Here is a 21,631-nt window from a genome sequence, read left to right on the forward strand (position 1 = left end):
AGCATCATTCCTTCCAATGAACACCCAGGACTGATCTCCTTTAGAATGGACTGATTGGATCTCCTTGCAGTCCAAGGGACTCTCAAGAGTCTTCTCTAACACCACAGTTCAAAAGCATCAATTCTTTGACGCTCAGCTTTCTTCACAGTCCAACTCTCACATCCATACATGACCACTGGAAAAACCATAGCCTTGACTAGATGGACCTTTGTTGGCAAAGTAATGTCTCTGCTTTTCAATATGCTATCTAGGTTGGTCATAACTTTTCTTCCAAAGAGTAAGCGTCTTTTAATTTCACGGCTGCAGTCACCATCTGCAGTGATTTTGGAGCCCCCCAAAAAATAAAGTCTGACACTGTTTCCACTGTTTCCCCATCTATCTGCCATGAAGTGATGGGACCAGATGCCATGATCTTCGTTTTCTGAATGTTGAGCTTTAAGCCAACTTTTTCACTCTCCTCTTTCACTTTCATCAAGAGGCTCTTTAGTTCCTCTTCACTTTCTGACATAAGGGTGATGTCATCTGCATATCTGAGGTTATTGATATTTCTCCCGGCAATCTTGATTCCATCATGTGCTTCTTCCAGTCCAGTGTTTCTCATGATGTACTCTGCATATAAGTTAAATAAGCAGGGGACAATATGCAGCCTTGATGTACTCCTTTACTAGATTGCAATAATATGGATATATCTCCTGCACGTGGTGTTGAGTAAAAGAAACAAACATCACAGAGTATGTAGTATATGCTTTCCTTAAAATCAGACAGAACTAATCCATGGTGATAGAGGTCAAAATATTCTGTTTTTGAGGAGGTGTTGACCAAGTAATACAAAGAAGCCTACCAGAGGGCTGAAAATGTTCTATGTATTATTCTGGGTGATACTTATGTGGGTATATACATATTTCAAAGTATATAGGGCAATCAGCTTCATATTTTTTCACTCTCAGCTGTACCTCAATAAAATAGTGAAAAAAAAACTGAAAATAAGGAGTTTGGGGAGAGGAAGGGAAAAATAGAAGCACAGAGCATATCTGAAAGAAAGCACAGACTGAAATGAGTTTTAGTGACAGTTATTTATAGGCCTTTTAAAAAGAAAAGGACCATTTTAGTAAGGGGTGTACTTTTGTTTTCATATCCAATTCTAATTTCTTCACCACTTCAAGCATATATCTTCCAGCCCAAAATATCAAGAGACCTCTTTTGTATAAAAATATGAAAAGCGTTTTTATATAAAAAATGTTCCTTTCCAAGGAACATATAATAAGCATTTGGGAGCTAATTTGGGTAACTTGGGCTAAAAGAGTTGGAAGGTCACCAGAGCATCATTTAAGATTTCTCAGTTCTGATGATTAAAGAAGTACCAAAGGATTTTCCAGCAGTTTCCCTCTTCTCAGATGCACCCCCCACACACACTGATTGCCCCACCCCTGTTGCCTGAAGACCTTTCTTTAAAAAATCAGTGGCATTAAAATGAATTGTTGAACATTTCAGCAATTTCCTGATGTTTTTACATACTTGTTGATGATCAAATTTAGACTTAAATTGAAGATAGTAGGTAAAACCACTAGAACATTCAGGTATGACCTAAATCAAATCCCTTATGATTATACAGTGGAAGTGAGAAATAGATTCAAGGGATTAGATCTGATAGACAGAATGCCTGAAGAACTATGGATGGAGGTTCATGACATTACACAGGATGCAGGGATTGAGACCATCCCCAAGAAAAATAAAGGCAAAAAGGAAAAATGATTGTCCGGGGAGGCTTTACAAATAGCTGTGAAAAGAAGAGAGGCAAAAGGCAAAGGCGAAAAGGGAAGATATACCCATTTGAATACAGAATTCCAAAGAATAGCAAGGAGAGATAAGAAAGCCTTCTTCAGTAATCAATGCAAAGAAATAGAGGAAAACAACAGAATGGGAAAGACTAGAGATCTCTTCAAGAAAATTAGAGATACTAAGAGAACATTTCATGCAGAGATGGGCTCAATAAAGGACAGAAATGGTATGGACCTAACAGAAGCAAAAGCTATTAAGAAGAGATGGCAAAAAATACACAGAAGAACTGTACAAAAAAGATCTTCACGACCCAGATAACCATGATGGTGTGATCACTGACTTAGAGCCAGACATCCTGGAACGTGAAGTCAAGTGGGCTTTTGGAAGCATCACTATCAACAAAGGTAGTGGACGTGATGAAATTCCAATTGAGCTATTTCAAATCCTAAAAGATGGTGCTGTGAAAGCGCTACACTCAATATGCCAGCAAATTTGGAAAACTCAGCAGTGGCCACAGGACTGGAAAAGATCTGTTTCATTCCAATCCCAAAGAAAGGCAATGCCAAAGAATGCTCAAACTACCGCACGATTGCACTCATCTCACATGCTACTAAAGTGATGCTCAAAATTCACCAGGCTTCAATAGTTCGTGAACCGTGAACTTCCAGATGTTCAAGCTGGATTTAAAAAAGACAGAGGAACCAGAGATCAAATTGCCAACACCCACTGGATCATCAAAAAAGCAAGAGAATTCCAGAAAAACATCTACTTCTGCTTTATTAACTACACCAAAACCTTGACTGTGTGGATCACAATAAACTGTGGAAAATTCTTCGAGATGGGAACACCAGACCACCTGACCTGCCTCTTGAGAAATCTGTATGCAGGTCAGGAATCAACAGTTAGAACTAGACATGGAACAACAGACTGATTCAAATAGGGAAAGGAGTACGTCAAAGCTGTATATTGTCACCCTGCTTATTTTACTTAAATGCAGAGTACATCATGAGAAACACTGGGGCTGGATGAAGCACAAGCTGGAATCAAGATTGCCGGGAGAAATATCAATAACCTCACATATGCAGATGTCAGCACCCTTATGGCAGAAAGCAAAGAAGAGTTAAAGAGCCTCTTGATGAAAGTGGAAAAGGAGAGTGAAAAAGTTGGCTTAAAGTTCAACATTCAGAAAACTAAGATCATGGCATCTGGTCCCATTGCTTCATGGCCAATAGATGGGGAAACAGTAGAAACAGTGAGAGACTGTATTTTGGGGGGCTCCAAAATCACTGCAGATGGTGATTGGAGCTGTGAAATTAAAAGATGGTTATTCCTTGGAAGAAAAGTTATGACCAATCTAGACAGCATATTAAAAAGCAGAGACATTACCTTGCCAACAAAGGTTCATCTAGTCAAAGCGATGGTTTTCCCAGTGGTTATTTATGGGTGTGAGAGTTGGACTATAAAGAAAGCTGAGTGCTGAAGAATTGATGCATTTGAACCGTGGTGTTGGAGAAGACTTGAGAGTCACTTGGACTACAAGAAGATCTAACCAGTCCATCCTAAAGGAAATCAGTCCTGAATATTCATTGGAAGGACTGATGCTGAAGCTGAAACTCCAATCCTTTGGCCACCTGATGTGAAGAACTGACTTATTTGAAAAGACCCTGATGCTGGGAAAGATTGAGAGCAGGAGGAAAAGGGGACAACAGAGGATAAGATGGTTGAATGGCATCACCGACTCAATGGACATGAGTTTGAGTAAACTCTGGAAGTTGATGGACAGGGAAGCCTGGTGTGCTTCAGTCCAAGGGATTGCAAAGAGTCAGAGAGGACTGAGCAACTGAACTGAACTGATGATCAAAATAGTAGTGGAAATAGCGAACCGTTGGAGAGCTGACAGTTGTCTATGGGACTAATAGACTTTAACATGCTCCCAACATTGTATCTAGCATCTTGTCATTTTTTTTTTTAGATTTAGTATTGTTATTTGTCTGCTCAAAGTCTTCCTTGCTGCCGACAGGCTTTTCTCTAGAGCAGCAGGTGGGTCTACTCTTTGTTGCAGGGTGTGGGCTTTAATTGTGGTGGCTTCTCTCGTTGCGGAGCACAGTCTCTAGAGTGTGGGCTTGATAGTTTTGGCACAGGGGCTTAGTTGTTCTGCAGCATATGAAATCTTCCTGGACCAGGGATCGAACTCTTGTCCCTTGCATTATCAGGCAGATTGTTAACCACTGAACCACCAGGAAAGTCTGCATCTTTGTCATTTAAACAACCTTGTCTTAAAACCATGCCTATGTTAGGACGAGTAGTTTAGGATAGGCTGTGGTACAAAGGAAAGGAAAAGGAAAGTGAAGTCACTCAGTCATGTCCGACTCTTTGCGACCCCATGGACTATAGCCCTACCAGGCTCCTCCGTCCATGGGATTTTCCAGGCAAGAATACTGGAGTGGGTGGCCATTTCCTTCTCCAGGAGATCTTCCCAGCCCAGGAATTGAACCTGGGCCTCCCACATTGTAGGCAGACGCTTTACTGTCTGAGCCACCAGGGAAGTCCAAGGGATACCCCAAATCTCATAATTCCATGGCTTAAACCAATAGAAGGTTTTTTTGGTTTTGTTTGTTTGTGCTCACAAAATAGTACTGGGCAGGTGTCCAGGTTTTTGGAGTGGCTCCTCCTCCAAGTCATTTAGAGACCAGGCTGAGTACATCTTTGCAGTTCATAAATGTTTCCTCCAGTGTTCCCTAGATGTGGACATCCCAGTCATCCCCAAAGGAGACAGAACCCACAGGAGCACAGGTAGAAAGGCTTTAGGCCACACCTGGAAGTGATGCGCATTACCTCTGCTCACAGGCTGCTGGAGAGAACTTTGTCCCGCGGCCACACCTGTTGTTGGGGGCACTGGAACCTGTAGATGGGCGCATGGATATTGATGGGCCACTGGCAGCCACAGTCACAAGAGCATTTGCCCATCAACTGAAAATCCGAGATGTTCTCAGGCCTGTAACAACAAAAGGAATCACCACTGACCACTGACACAAAATGTTAGTGGATTAGATGTGTGCAAAGAACACAAAACCCAAGTTTTTCCAGAAGAGCTGACATAGAACAAATCGGAATGAGATGATTTCCAGCAGGAAGGAGCAAAGAAGTGCTACAGAAATATGTCAAATCTCAACACAGAAAATGTTTTTAAGATTTATATGAATGGGGAATTGAAGGATCTGGACCCATTTCCTTCTTGGTATGAAACTACTGTGACATGTCTTCTTCTTAAAGACACACACACATGCTCCTGAAGTGAGAGTTAAAGTCGGTCATCAGACTATAAAAGTAGAAGCTGGGACTTCCCGGTGGTCCAGTAGTTAAGAATCTGCCTTGCAGTGCAGGGGACACTGTCCCTGGGATCCCCAGTCAGGAAACTAAGATCCCACACGCTGTGGAGCCAGTTAGCCCTTGTGCTCCACAGCTACTGAGCCTGCGAGCTCTGGAGGCCACAAGTAGAAAGCCAGTGCATTCAAAAAAAGACCTCACATGAGGCAGTGTAGATCTCACGTGTCAAAGCTAAGACCTCAGGTAGCTAAATCAATCAATAAATAACATTCAAAAGAAATTTTTTTAAAGTAGAAGCTACAGGCCCAAAGCACGTGATGGTGTGTGTTATATTACTATGCACCAGGTTCCCTGGTGGCTCAGCTGGTATAGAATCCTCCTGCAATGCAGGAGACCCTGGTTCAATTCCTGGGTCATGAAGATCCCCTGGAGAAGGAATAGGCTACCCCCTCTCCAGTATTCTTGGGCTTCCCTGGTGTAAAGCTGGTAAAGAATCTGCCTGCAATGTGGGAGACCTGAGTTCAATCCTTGGATAGGGAAGATCCCCTGGAGGAGGGCATGGCAACCCACTCCAGTATTCTTTCCTGGAGAACACCCATGGACAGCGGACCCTGGCAGGCTACAGTCCATGGGGTCCCAAAGAGCTGGACACAACTGAGCGACTTTCACTTTCATGCACCAGGTTAAAAACTTTCTTTGACTAGCATTTTTAGCTCTTTCTATTAGTACCAGGGTAACATAACCAAGATATGGTTCCTGCCCCAAGCTCCCTGGAGAATAGGGACAAAGATAGTCAGTTAAAATGATAATGACCAGGTAATGTGATGTGTCCCATGAAAGGACAGTAAGGTGCCATTGAGGCCCGGAAAGAGGAGCATGTGCCTTAGGGATGGAAGTGTAGTTTCTAGAAGAAGTGGCACAAGCTGGATTGTGAAGGGCCAAGAAAGAAGAAGAAATATGACATCATTGGGAACCACACGCGAAGAGGAAGAGAATGAAACCACCTTATGAGCTGAGAGATCACACTGGGAGAAAAGAATTAGGAGAGAGAGGTAAGCACGTGGGGCAGAGCACGAAGGGTGTGCTTGTGCAGGTTAAGAGCCTGTCTTCACCCTCCAAGTTCTGGGAACCAGCAAAAGTGTTGTTATGAGTCGGTCTTTTCCCGGTTGCTCTGAATACCCAGGTCCACCACACTTTGGAACTCAAAGGCAGCCAAATACATCCACAAAGGGAAAGGCTCAATCTTTTTCCCTTCTTTGCTTTATCCAGGACCTGCAGCAGAATGAATGAACACCACTCCTCAAGCAAGGTAGTTCTCAGCAAATCAAGTCACCTGTTAATTTAGGAGTTTATTTGTGTTTGTGCATCATGATTACTTACAGAACCATCAATAAGCAAAATGAAAATATACCATAATGTGATGTACAAGCAGGTGTAGCTTGGGCAGCCAGGAGACAACTGGCACACTTGCCAGCCTTTCACGTGAAATGTAGACATGAATAAATGATCCCAAAAAAGTAGTAAAAAGAAAAGGAATAATGATATATGTTTAAGATCACAATAAAGTACAAGAATATCAGTGGGATAAAGAGACAGAACTATAGCCCTTTACTCTCTCCTGAAACATGTGCTTCTCAGATTAGAAATTGATAAAGCGGGCACCCTGGGTTTGGTCTTGTGACCTGAGTTAATACTTCCACTAATGACCTAAAAGAGGAAGTGAACCCAGTCGGTTAAATTTTCTGATGACAGAATTGCTTTCTTAAGTTAAAAAACAGAAAGAAAAAAAAAAAAAACTCAGCAACTGAGCAAACATTAAAACACTCGGGGCCATGTGGTAACTAACTAAATTAATCTGAACTCTATCGGCGTATTGCAAACTACATAATTGTGACTCATTTTAACCATCTTTATTTCAACTTGCCAAGGCCTTGAGAATAGAAAACCTCTTACTTTTTGATTCCTGTGTGAATGAACATGTTGCATGGTGAACAACAGTTTGTATTTTCAAACAAGAAGCCAGAGTCACAGACATTGAATATGTTAAATTATTTTGACGCAATGAGTCGACACAGTGACAAGTGAAGAGAGTAGTGGGCCAAGTGCTGACATCCACATTTTGGGTGATATGCAGTTAATCTTACTGGTTTGAGATTTGCTACAGTTAGGACAGCAAAGTGTTTCGGTGACATGAGCGTGGACTTTCACATCCTGCCCCTCCCCTGCCAGTCAAGTGAGCTGGGGCGAGTTACCTAATGTTTCTGAAAACCAGCTTCCTTCTCTGTGAAACAGAAACAAAATTATGGTGTAGGAGTATTGTGAGCAGCAAATGAGAATATGTGCCTGTGTATCATCTCTAATCAGTTAATGGTGGAGAATAGGGGTTGAGGAAGAGGGACGGTGTCTGGGGAAGTCTAACGGTAATTCAGCAGACAGAGCACGTGGTGCGTATCCCGTAGCCTGATGGTTCACTCCTTCTGGTATGCTCTGTCCTTATTCATTCAGTGTTTTTTATACCTGCTACCTGGAGGCATGCAGCCTTAGCCTTAAAAAACTGGACAGTATACTTTCACCCTCACATAGCTTCTAGTTCAGAGGATAGCTGGTCTTACCTGGGGGCAGGTAGCGCTTAACATAGCTTTGTGTGCTAAGCCAGTTTGCAAGGTGCCTTGACTATACAAAGGAAGCGGCTGCTAACTCTCCTGAGAAACAACAGGAAAAGGGTCTCATGGGAGAAAACCTTTGCGTGGAAGCTCTACAGTGTGAGTATAAGTTGCTGTGTGCACAGCAAGGGGAAGGGGACTTTCCAGGCAGAAGAACTCAGCAGAAGCATGGATATGGGTTTGACCTGGTGTAGCTGGAGCGTATAGTGCCTGGCAGGTGATATGGGAGAGGAAGCGGATGCGCTGAAGGCTGGCAGGCAGGGTATGAGTGTGGCATGTGTGCATGCTAAATCCTTCATTCGTGTCCAACTCTTTGTGACCGCATAGACTGTAGCCCGTCAGGCTCCTCTGTCCATGGGATTCTCCAGGTAAGAATACTGGAGTGGGTTGCCATATCCTCCTCCAGGGGACCTTCCCAGCCCAGGGATCTAACCTGTGCCTCTTATGGCTCCTGCATTGGTAGGCGGGTTCTTTACCACTGGTGCCACCTGGGAAGCCTGTATGGGTGTGGACTTTGTACTTTATACAAGAGGAGACAACATCTAACCCGGACCAGCCCCTGGCCTTTCTACTTACTGGCTACTTGGTTTTAGGCAAATTACTTTGTACCTCAGTTTTTTTCTTCTATGCAAATGAGGATAATTTTGCATACTTTGAAGAACTGCAGTATGAAGCATTTGTAAAACAGTGCTATCCAGAGTGTTCATTCATTTTCTTTTCCTCACCCAACTTGGAACACATGAGCACACGAAATAAACAAAGGAGAGTTAAAACTCTCTCCCCTGGAAACTTGGAAGAGTAGACTATGATATGGGTGCCTGCTTGTCCTGCATCATCATTAAGATAACTGATGAAGGCGTTCGTACAGTACAGAATCTTATACATCCCTAATACAGCCTTTTATCCATTCCTAGAAGATCACTTTGAGACATTGGTGCGCTCCATTCTGCTAGGTGACTTTTATACTCATGATCAGAACATTTATAAACTTGAACTTCTGAAGAGCAGGAAAGGGTAGGAAAGAGTAGGAAAGAAATTGGCTTTTTTTCCATTAGTGTCTGAAATTGGGTATCTAAAAATGAGTGTCTAAACAATGGTGTTCGTGTAAATGGGTTGAGAGCATGTCAGCCACAGTTATGCCTGTCCTGATTATACAGATGGATCCAAAATTGTTGTCTTGAATAAAGTTTTATTAATTCATGTAAAGGGAATGCTAACCAAAAAATTCAATTTTATCTGTGATTTCAGCAGTAATGAAAAGCTTTAAAATTATCACTACTTATTTATTATTGCTGAACTGTTAAAGTTCAAAATGCATGCTTAGGAAATGATGTAAGATGACAACTGCATCTTTCTTGTTTTGGACAAAATACTGCTTATATTAACCATCAAGCTGCAGCGTCAAAGACACACAGGTCTTCCTCAACTTACATTGGGGTTATGTCTCAATAAAATCATCATAGGTTAAAAATGCATTTTGAAAAAAAAAGAAAATGCATTTGATACACCCAGGATAAACGCCAGGCTCCTCTGTCCATGTAATTCTCCAGGCAGCATTACTGGAGTGGGTTGCCATTTCCTCCTCCAGGGGATCTTCCTGACCCAGGGATCAAACCCGCGTCTCTTGCATCAGAAGGCAACTCTTTACCACTAGTGCTGCGTGGAAGCCCCGGGATAGAAACTGAAATACTGAGCACACCCACAAGACCCTGAGCTGTGCCCCAGCCGCCTCTCTTGACTCGTCTCATACCACCTCTCTGTCTGCTCTCAGCGATCCAGCCACACTAGTTTTCTGGGACCTGTCTTACTGCCCTCCACCCTGGTCCTTTGCACATGCTCTCCCCTCTGCTGGAGCTCTCTCTCCTTGCATGGCTTCTCATGCTCAGTCCTTCAGGAGAGAGCTTGAGTCCCACCTCCCAGGAGAACAGCCTCTCAATCGGATCTCTGGGTAAATCATTCTTACGGAACTGTGTGACTTTGCTTCGAGTCACTTCACTCTGTTATTTCCTCACTGATATGAAAATGCCCCTTGAACTAGCATCATGAGGCCTCCATTTTGCTCACTGCTATCAGCGCATGGAAGATACTCAGTAAATGTTTGATAAATGATTGAATAGAGAGAGAGGCAAAGCCATCTTCTAGAAGATAATGTCAAAGTAAGAGTAAGATAGGGAGTTAGCTTTATTTTACTTTTAAAGGAAAGAAAACACTAGGACGAAATGCGAAGCTACCCTCAAATGATGTGGTTGTGGAGTAATATGAAGACCTTTCCCACTGAATGCAGAAGCCAGACTGCACTGAGTATGAATAGCTTTGGCTTCGTCATAAGCAGTTCAAGTTGGGGCTAAGAGGTAGAATTTCAGGTTAGGAAATGTAAGTACAGAGAAAATGCCCTGTCGTTTTGGCATGCAAGACATTACTCCTTTTTCTGGTGAATTGTATTTTTTCAGCCTTGGGAGGGCAGGACCCATGCTAAAGAGGATCTAATATATGTGATCATTCCCTAGAGTTTGGAGAGTAAGAGGACAGAGTGGGGGGCAACAGGAATAAAATTAAGAAATCAGAAAAGATACATTGATTTGAAGATTTTTTTAAAGAACCTTGAAAACCACAGGAGCTCCTCAAGATGTTTATGTAATTGAAAATAATTTATTTGGGATTGAAAGGAATAATAAAACATTGTCACTTAAGTCCTAGTGGAGACACATGATATTAGACTCTCGATGTGGCCTGTGCTCACCTGTGTTCTTGGTGTTTTGTCCTCTGGCAGCAAACTAGGGATGTGTTTTAGAGAACAGACATGGAACACAAAATATTAAATGAACTTTGCCGTATTCACGATGCCCAGCAGTGTCACATCCTTCTTGTTTGGCAGGGAAGGAGCTCAACATTTGGAAACTCAGCAGTGCATTAAGTATTTTAATAATCATTGTTGACACACAAAGCAAATGGCCTTTCAGAACTCACTGGGTAAAGTGTTGAAGTCGTCTTCTAGGTTTCTAAAATTACTTTACAGAATTCAGACAATTAAATTAGGGCACATTTCAGTGTTTAATTCATGAGCCTTGTGTTATAAGCAAAGGAAATAAGTTTTCTTCCAGGATAAAAGAATATCTATGTGTAACTTATTATGTTAATGTAAAGGAAAAAGCAAAATTCACATCCCACAATAAAGTTATTTGCATTTAATTAGAAAAATCTAGAACCTCTGCCTTAACAGGCCAGCCTTGTGTCTACCTGGTAGTTACTCCTAGTCATGACTTAAGACCCAGATATCAGATATATTCAGATATCCCCCCTAATAATGTGGTCTTCATTATCCCCCAACTCACAGTTTATATCAGTGGCTCAGCAGTAAAGAACCTGCCTGCAATGCAGGAGACACAGCAGGAGCCGTGGGTTCGATTCCTGGGTAGAGAAGATTCCCCTAGGGAAGGAAGTGGCAAGCGACTCTAGTCTTCTTGCCCAGAGAATCTCATGGAGAGCCCATGGGGTCGCAAGTTGGATACAACTTAGCAACTAAACGATGACAACATGGTTATAGTGATGCTATGAAACAAACAACTGTAACATTCAGTGGCTTAACACAGTGAGCATTTCTTACTGCTCATTGGTTTGTGAGTTAGCAAGGTGCTTCTGGTCTCTGCTGGGCTCACGCATGAGTCTTTGGTCAACTATGGGGAGGGGAGAGGCTCGGCTGATCATAGCTGGCCTCGCTCAGATATCTGGGGATCAGCTGGCCAACAGCTGATCTCTTACGACCGCTGGGTTTACCTCCTCATGTCTCTTGCATTCACAAGCCTCAGCATCACTTCAGTTGGCCAGCCCAGGCACATTCTCAGGTTGGCCGGGGCATGTTCTCACGGCAGTCTCAGAGAAGGGAGAGAGAAAGTGGAAGCATGCTAGCATTTTTTTTTTCCCAAGCTTCCAGTTTCATCACATCTCGCCCATTGGCCAAAGGAGGTCACACACCATGCCCAGTGTCAGAGTGGGCGGAGACTCCAGGGTCTCAGGGCTAAGGGTGTGGATAACAGGGAGGCCTGTAGTTGGGGAGACCATTGGTGTACCCCAACCCCTGCCACCCTCAGCATTAATCAGCTCCCTGTCTGTGCTGCCTCTGTCTTCACTCAGTTCTGCTGTACTTCTCCCATTGCATTAAATACAGTTGCTGACTTGTCCATCATCTCTAAAAGACTGGAGGAGCCTGTGCCTCTGTGCACTCATCCTTAAGTATTTTTTAACCACCTGCCATATGTCTTATTCCTTTACAGACCTCCCAGTGCCTAACACTGGTCCTGACGTAGAAGAAGCTCTCTCACACTAAGTATGTGTTTAATGAATGCATGCATGAACGCTCACACCTGGAGTTATTTCCTCCCCCTTCAGAAGGAAAGGGTAGGACAGATGCCTCTCAGGATCCCTGCTGAAGGGTTCTTCCCGGGTCTAGCCTCGAGTGAACCAGAGGGCACCTGCAGTGGAACTCTCTGCTGCTTAAACATCTTTGCCTCCACACTCTCCCACTTCTCCCTTCAGGAACTAGGGTTTTCTTTTTTGTATCATCCTTACTCTTCTCCAAGGAAGGCAGAAAATCGCTGATATTTAACACATCATCCTAACTTTTTACAGCTAGCGCGCTCCCGTAGTTTTCCCTGGAGTCTGTCCCTTCCATAGCGAGGAATGATTGCGTTCTGGGTTTAAGCTCACGGTGTGGCTTGAGGGGAGCTTGATGGCTTCTATTTGCTGGGTTTCCAAACTCTATTGACTAGGAATACAGAGGAATTCTTAGGAAATGCTTTACACAGCTATCGAAACAAGACCCTATTCATATAGGGCATTAATTCTGTCAATATGATATTAAATGGATTGCCTGACTATTTTCCAGTTCCATAGACATCTACAGGAAAACATGTGTTTCTGGGTAGAATCATAATTTTGAGGTTTTTTGCAAGAAGTTGTGGAAGTTGTTTGTGGGGCAGGGGACAGATGGTGCAGCTTTGGAGTCAGGCAGGCTAATCTAGAATGCCAGCTCTGTGGGTCAGTTAAGTCTTCTGACAAAGCCTCTTCTTCTCAGCAGTTAGACAGGGCAATACAGAGGCTAACAGAATAAGGCTGGTATGTGATGAGTGAATTGTATTAATTGTATCAATTGTTCAGTTGGTTCAATGAATACCAATTGTATTCATTGTGAATTATATCTATTGCTAAATTGTTTTCAATCTTATGTTATTATGAATGATAGCTACTGTATCAGTGGCTACTATTATTATATAATGCCCTATAATTTTGAAACCTGCAAATATAGATTATTAGTGGGAAAAGTTATTATAATCTAAATCACATGACCTTCATGTTTATTTTTATATAAAAATTATTACTTTTAAGACTGTTCTCAAGGTTCTACTTTAAAATGGCACTCAGGCACTTTACCGTTTGAAATGGTCTGGAAATTTGCTTCATTCAGTCACCAGATATCTGTTCAACACCTGCTTTGTGCGAGGTTGCTAGGTGCTAATCATCTAATGGTGATTAAGGCAGACATCACCCTCAAGTCCCCACCCCACCCCCTACCCGAGTATCCTGTGATGAAAGAGCTGCCATTCACGAGTCAGCATTATTCCCAACTCCCAGTTACCTATCTGGTCACTACAACTGCATGAATTATCTGAGATAAATTAGTATGTGACTAACTTCCCTGTTAAAGTTGGATGTGTTGATGCTTCAGGTTAGCTAAAGAGGAAATTTTGACTCTACTGTTTGTACTGTAACTGTATTAAATTTTTAAAACTTTCTATTTTATTATCAAATAATATGTAGAATAAACATTTCTGAAATCTCCCTTATCCCCCCCTCCATCCCTGAATTACTACTGATACATGGCGTAGGGATGGATGGAAGATTACTTGTGTACATACACAATTATAGAACATTGAAGGTTTATCTGTGGGGATAGTTTTTTGGACTGCATCACAATTTCCTATGTGGTATCCTAGATTGGATCTCGAGACAGGAAAAAAAAAAGATAGTGAAAAAGTTGGTGAAATCTGAATAACATCTGTTGTTTAGTTAATAAGATTGTATCAATGTTAATTTCATATTTTTTTAATAAATGTACCACGTTATGTAAGATGTTTATTTTAGAGGAAGGTAATGAAGAGTATATGGGGACGTCAGCTTCAAAGAACCACAGGAAAACAATGGGGAAAACATTGTCCTCTCACCACCCTGTGAGTTTCCAGACTTCTCCCCACCATGGTCAGTTTGTGAATGCCTTGAGAGGAAAGAAATTCTAACATTCGACTGAGAAAAATATTCTCAGGATAGTACATCTGCTGTAAAATCATGATATACAATACTGTCATTTGGGTCCTTTGGAAGTAAAGGGTAGATATTATAGGGTTTTCTCACTTGCCTGGAATTTTTAAAAGTGTTTTGAAAATTTGAAAGAGATAATCCTGCTATTGGTATTTTTTCATGGACAAATCTTTATCACTTAAAAATTTGAATTTGAGTGGGTCAGAAATTCTCTTTCTACTTTCATAGGTGCAAACACAAGTTCGCCTTGCCAAAAAAAGCTTTGACAAATTGAAGATGGATGTGTGTCAAAAAGTGGATCTTCTTGGAGCGAGCAGATGCAATCTCTTGTCTCATATGCTAGCAACATACCAGGTAACAAAGTGAAAAATGTTTGTCGCAATGAAACAAGAATGTGACAAGCTTTAGATAGCGGAAAAATGGGGTTTGAACCCAAAGTATGATTTGGGCATGAGGAAGTTCTGATTGCCTTTGTCATAATTTTCCTCCCGCATCTCTCCTTCTTAGCATCCTGTGCTGTGTCTAAAGTTGCCTCAGTCATGTCCGACTCTGCAACCCTATGGCCTGTAGCCTGCCAGCCTTCTGTATCCATGGGATTCATCCTACAGTTAATCAGACTGAATATTAGCTGTTCCCTGAGCATACACTGTAATTCCCCACTTCCCTGCATTTATTCAGGTGGTTCCTTCTGCCTGAGTGCCCTCCCTTTCCACTTGTACCTTCCCAAATTCCACTCGTTTGATGTACCAACAATGTGTTACCTCCTTCAGTAAGCTGCCTCTGAACTCTCTCAGCATTGTTGCCTGTGATTCTCACGCCACGGTCACTTCCTCTTGGGTTGTCATAATCTAATGAACTTGCTTTTGTCTCCTTATTGCCTCTGCGTTCCCTCAGGATGGCACTTGCATCTATCAGCTGTACTGTGGAGCGACAACTGAGTGTGGGAGGAAGACTCTGGGGGTTGTAGGTTATATACAATGGAGAAGACCAGATTTCCTGTCCTCAGGGAATTTGGAGTTTAGAAAGGAAGTCAGAGACAGTAACATCTGACTATATTTTCTCTGCCTCAAAGACAGAACAGGGTGTGCTAAGTGAAATGAGATCCACCAAAAATCCAGTGGAGGCTTGAAGAGGGAAACATGGAATCAGGTGAGGGATCACAAAAGTCCATTGTCATTGACCAGCCCTGGGTTTTGGAGGATGGATCGGGTGAGATGAGTACAAAGAGAATGGAGAGGAGAGCCTCCTATGGGGTGGAGCAGTGTGAGCTATAAGGGGACAGGAAGCCATGACGTTTGGCTGAAATACAGGGTGTGAGTAGAGGTGTGATAGGAGATGAGGCTGCAGAGGTGAGTCAAAATCGTATTTGAGAAGACCTTGAAAGCCACAGATGGACACACTTCTTCTAGGGCCCATGACTAGATCTGAGGCATTTCAAATGCTAATGGCTTTACTGTCTTTCTTTACAGACCACTCTGCTTCATTTTTGGGAGAAAACTTCTCACACTATGGCAGCCATCCATGAGAGCTTCAGGGGTTATCAGCCATATGAATTTACCACGTTAAAGGTATGAAAGCTAGAAAGTCCATTAGAAAATCTTATAAAAACTCAAGTCTTGTTTCTATCACCAGCAATGTACATTGAAGCAAGCATCATTATTATGACAGACTCTTAATGTCAAAGAGATAATTATGCCCCCGCCCTTCACAAGTAGAATCTTTTTTATCCCATCAGTATTCAGTACAACAAAAGCCACAAGCATCTAAAACCACAGGTTGAACCTTGGTACTTGTGACTGGGAGATGAATTGTGGTGATCCTGAGCCTAGTGATTGGCCCAGCTCCCTTTAAAGTACTTGTTTGCTGTTGCTGAAGAAAAGATGATGCAAGCCTAGTACACTGTGTTACCTTTTACTCATTAAAATATATTCACATAGGAAAGTATTTTCTTTTTTCTCCTCTAACAAATATTTTATTCTGTGAGTACCAGCCCATATAGAATATAACTTTTTCCTAACGCTGCAATCATATTTCCTAACTGAAGCAGCAATATTAAACTCAGTGATTTCTCAACCCAAAAGGAATGCTTTCAAAATGTCAGGTTCTCAGCATCACAACTGAAGGTGGAGTCATTTTGCTCTCTGATGGTTGCTGTGGGTGAAAATATATTGAGATAAGGAAGTGATTTAGATTCTAGAAGAACTTTCAGAATGGTGACAGAACCCTGGGTGCTTCATTGCCAGGTCAGATTAATATCTTTGAAAGGAAGAGATCAGGAAAGAACTCATTAAACTTCATCTTGAAAATACCTTCCTTTTAATTTTTCAGGCAGTTTGTAAGTAGGTCTCATCACTTTGCTTAACAAAACGTTAGGAAGTTTTTACTTTTTTTCTTTTTATTTGTTGCCTTAAAACACCTCTTTGATTTTGAGATGTTCATAATGTCACCATATCTACAAAAGTACTAAGACAGTAGTAACCCTGTGTATCCCTGGCCTCCTGTGTTGAGGAAAATTCAACTCCTTAAATTTTTCTGTGATATTTTTCCTGCAAAGAGGACTGTGTTGATTATGCTAGAGGATTTCTGGGCAGAGAATTTAGTGAAAGTCTGGTGGCCATGCTTTAGGATATAATTCAAAATATTTGGGGCAGATGATTACCCGTTGCCTTTTACGTCCCCCAGGCCTTCCTTAAATTACGGTTTAAGTAACAGTTTAATTATAATATAAATTCAGTAGGAGTAATACATATGTTAAGGTGTAATAAGATTATAAGAATGTTAAGTGTCCAGAAGTCAACCAAATAAAGTGTGCTTTTATTACCTCTTTAGAAGGCTATTCATCTAAGCTTTCAATGATGACATGTTATATTAGAATCTGAAGCTAGTAGCTAATTATTTTCTTTATATGGACTCAAACCCATATAATAGAACCCTGTTATTACCCAGCCCATTACTGCCTAGATGGAGGCATGTTGCATATCATATTGTATGCCGCAGACTGTGAGAATGAAGACCAAGAACACCTATGTGTCACACTCAAATATGGACTACAACCTGATTTACCAACCCTCTTGCACTAATAATGTTTTAAAAATACAAGTCTTTTATATAAAGATTTTGACTTGATCAAGTCATCTTTCAATACATATGTTGATATATCTACATATATTGTATATACACACACATGTGTGTGTGTGTGTGTATACACACACATATGAATGGCACTGTATATCGATAATGAATATTTTGGAATTTAAATATTTTCATGATTTACTTGTTCCCTGGATTTACCTAAGCAAATAGCCCCTGAAGTGCCTTTTGAGACACTGGCTGGAAAGAAAACAATGTCTTTGGAGAGGTGTGCCAAGCTCTGTTAATGAAAAGCAACTCATTTGCTTTCTTTGCTGCAGGGCGTATTCCGAGTGTGTTGGTAATTGTGCCATTGCAGCTGTATTTCCTGACTGTTAGTTTTATGCTTGATGAAGGATGATAATGAATGTGTTAAACAGTCGGTGCATCCTGTTTAGAGCAGAGAGTCTTCTGTTACAGAATTACAGGGATGAAACTCACATCCCAGGAGTTCAGGTTTTATTTCTTATAAGCCTTTCTCTAGAAAATAGGTGTAATTCTTTCTTACATAATATTTTTATATTTATATTTTCTTTATAAAAGTGAACAGAGTCTCTATCTCACACAACTTGAAAATTTTCCAAGTGACTATTTTGATATTTTAGGAATATTTTGTAGTACTGTTTTATGGAATAACAGCTACGACATTTTTACTCAGGCCTGGTGTGATTATCTTGATTCTATGCTTATTGACATATTCCTTTGTCATTCTAATTTTATGATAAATAAATTTTTGTAGCATTTTAACCTTAAGGAAAATTTAGTCTTAAAATTTTATTTTTTAAAAACCCTGTTAATCTAATAATGGTAACAACTCAAACTGAGAGTTGAGAAATTGTCTTTTGAGTGGTTTCCAATAAAAGAAGCAATTCCCTAATCTCATATTTTCAAACAATAAATCGTTATTGGTTCATTACAATGTTACTAAACATACATGTTTTGCATGAGTAATCGTCACTGATGTGTTCGTTTTATACTGATTCCAAATCACCTGGGAAGGTTTTTTACATGGTAAAAGTTATTAAGTCATGGGGAGAGGAATGGAATGTGACTAGCCCTATCTTGAAAGCTTTTTTAGAGAAAGTAATTTAGACCAAGAGTTTAAAGCTTTTGGGGGCAAAAAGTACAAGAAATGCTGTCTGTAGGAAAGCAGTACCCGTCTTCAATTACCAGCCTTCAGATGTGGTCACGTTTGCTTCATCCTTTCAGGATGTCACTTACTTACACATCTCCCTACAGATCCAGAACAGGCGTCAGGGAGGAAAAAAAAAATTAAAACATAAAAAGAAAAAAAAAAGCCCTTAGGAGTCAAGTGGCTTTTCTTTGGAAAATCTGAAATCCTGGCCTTGTCTCTGCTCTCTGGCATGCTGACACGTGGACTGAGTCAATTGTCTTTACAGAGAGTAATCAGTGGGGCCTTTGGAGACATGGACAGGCTCCCTGGGAGATACTGGTTAAAGGGAAGGCATGTCCTTCTGTATTTGTATTTGGGAAGGGCTGAGGACCTATATTGAATGGAAATAGTAGCAGAGTGTATTCCTGTGGTGTACCCCATTCCAGAGTTTGGGGGAGGAGACAGTCTTAGACTCTGATAATGGGATAAAGCAAAGTATGTGGGAGCACAGCCTGGGTCCAGCTCTGCCCTGCCCGGCCGTGTGGTGGTGGTGGTGGTGGTTTTCACGGGAGTGGCAGCCTCCATGGTAGCACCAGGAGCCCATGGTGGGGATGGTAGGGATGTACTTATTAAACATTCTTTAATAGGTCCAGAAGGGGCTTCCCAGGTGGTGCTAGGGGTAAAGAACCCAGCTGCCAATGTAGGAGACGTAAGAGACACCAGTTCCATCCCTGGGTTGGGAAGATCCCCGGGAGAAGGAAATGGCAACCCACTCCAGGATTCTTGCCTGAAGAATCCAACAGACAGAGGAGCCTGGCAGCTACAGTTCATGGCATTGCAAAGACTCTGACACAACTGCAGTGACTTAGCATGAGTGCACGAATAGGTCCAGGAAACAGCCATTGGCAGTGTCAGTACAGAAGGGTCTGTTGTGGTTGTCAGGTTCTATAGCCCAGTTTCAGGTACTTTCTTTATTGTGTTGTTATCGTCGTTTAGTCACTCGGTCCTTTTTGACTCTGTGCGACCCACCAGGCTCCTCTGTCCATGGGATTTTCCAGGCAAGAATACTGGAGTGGAAATTGCCATGCCCTTCACCAGGGGATCTTCCCAACCCAGGGATCGAACCCATGTCTCCTGCATTGGAGGACTGAGTCTTTACCACTGAGGCCCTAGGGAAGCCCTCAGCTACTTCCTTGCTCCCTGTGCATTATTAGTTTTGCACAGGCAAGGCTGTGAATAGCAGTGGGATAGTAAGCCTCACAGACCTTGCCCAGGGAAACCAACCTCCTCCCTCCCTGCTCCCCAGGACACCCCTGCAGCCCTTCTGCCCTGCAGGCTCTGGTCTTGGCTCAGGTCATCCCCACCAGGAGAGGGCAGGCCAGCCCGCACCCTGGAAAAGTAGGAGGACTTCCCTCCCCCGAAACAGGGCTAATGCTAAAAAATGCACTTTACCTTTGCAGCCGGCCTTGTTCTGTGCCAAGAGTTTAAGGAAACCTGAATTTGAAAACCTAACTGTGCATGTTCAAAAATAACCATTGAAACAGATGTGCCAGTGTTCCCTCCTTTCTCTCCTGGGGTCAAGGACTTAGCGTGATTATATGGATCATCATTCTGGAGCATGAAATGCTTTCAGCTCTCACAATTCAAAAAACATCTTTTTCTAAATTTTGTTTTTCTCCAATCTGTATGCCTAACAGCCTTCTTCCACCCACCTCCACATTTCTCAGTTAATCACTTGAGCATTTACTGACAAGCCACATGGCTCTGTAGTTACTTGCTTTGAAAATAAAGCCATAATAGTTTTTATGAAAATTGGGTAAATATCTTTGCGATGCAATTTTAGTTGCCAGCCTCAACATGGCAATTACTCGTGGCAAACATCCAGAATATCCTTTTAGACTTTCAAGTATTCTCTCAGTGTCATTATTTTACACAGCATTTAGCAGAATAATGTTTTCCCCCAAGCTGCTCCAGATCAGATCATTGCAAACAGCAAATTGGGATGCAGCTGGGTCACCTGGAGAGGAGCGGCAGAGAGACTGACCACGGCTACCACTGAAATCGGAGCTTGACAAGCCCAGGCGTGGCTGCTCATCCATTCATCCTTCCCATCCTGTGACTGACATTGGTCCTTCCAGGCAGCTGGTAGCCCAGGCCCTGTTCACAACAGCAGGATGTTTCTCCAGCCCCCATCTCTTCTCATTTTCCAGCTTTTCCTTGAGGGAAAAGGAAAGAATATCGTCATTGTGTGCATAGTTACTTTATGCCAGGCACTCTACTAAGGGTGAAGGGCAGTAGTGTCTAGGGGAATTTGTCATGGTACGTGTGACTCTAATGTACCAAGGTTGGATCTCATAATGAATAATACTGTTAGGTTCAGCATTGACATATAGAAAGTGCGTATATTTTAGTTAATCCTCAAAATAGCCTTGGGGAAGTGGGCATACTTGTTCTTGTTCCCATGTTTCAAATGAGGAAACCGAAGCTCAGAAAGGTCTAGTAATGTGCCCAAGGCCACATGGTCAGTACATGGTAGATCCTGGGAACAGAGATGCTTATGTTTCTTGTACTCTGTCACATGGTACTTCTTCCAGTTGGCCTTCTGGCCACGAGGCAGGAGGGCAGAGAAAGCAGAATTGCCACTTATAAAAATTACCTCTGTGGGGCTTCCCTGTTGGTGTAGTGGTAAAAGAGTCCGCCTTCCAGTGCTGGGGACACAAGTTCGATCCCTGAACCGGGATGATCCCATATGCTGCAGGGCAGCTGAGCCCGTTCGCCACAGCTACTGAAGCCCGTGTGCCCTCGAGCCCCTGCTCTGCAACAGGAGAAGCCACCGCAGTGAGAAGCCCGCACACCACAACTGGCGAGCAGCCCCCATTGCCCATAACTAGAGAAAAGCCCGGGCAGCAGTGAAGACCCAGCACAGACAAATACATACACACAGAGACATTTTAAAGCTTTAAAAGTACAGTACAACATCTTAAAAGTACAGTTCTAAACCTTCAATTAAAAATAGCACTTTGAAGTATTCTTTTGAAAATGAAAAGCATCTTTTATATGTCAGTCTTTGGGTGCCTGGAACCCATGGCCCTTCCTTTACAATTTGGAATGAAGTCCTCTCCATCTCATGGGCACTTTAGATGAAAAGGGAGTTCAGTAAATATTCTTGGCTTGGCCATCCTATATAATTTCTTAACTAGTTGTAGAATTGTAAAGACCTAGATTCAAATATTGTCTCTACTTGCGAATGGTTGACTGGCCTTAAGCAAGTTATTTCACTTTCCCTGGGTCTCTGTGTCCATTTCAG

General features: G+C 42.2%; 1 protein-coding gene across 3 annotated transcripts in view; it reads left to right on the plus strand.

Moving 5' to 3' along the window:
* Positions 1-21,631, plus strand: part of ICA1 (islet cell autoantigen 1, 69kDa) — a 138,405-nt gene that overhangs the window by 73,618 nt on the left and 43,156 nt on the right. For all 3 annotated transcript variants that reach the window (XM_010839716.1, XM_010839718.1, XM_010839717.1), the window contains exons 6-7: positions 14,310-14,435; positions 15,551-15,649. In XM_010839716.1, coding sequence (XP_010838018.1) covers positions 14,310-14,435; positions 15,551-15,649 — 225 coding nt within the window. The remainder of the gene's footprint in view (positions 1-14,309; positions 14,436-15,550; positions 15,650-21,631) is intronic.

Source organism: Bison bison, unplaced genomic scaffold (genome assembly GCF_000754665.1).
Source record: "Bison bison bison isolate TAMUID 2011002044 unplaced genomic scaffold, Bison_UMD1.0 scf7180017864134, whole genome shotgun sequence".
In the NCBI taxonomy this organism is placed as follows: Eukaryota; Metazoa; Chordata; class Mammalia; order Artiodactyla; family Bovidae; genus Bison; species Bison bison.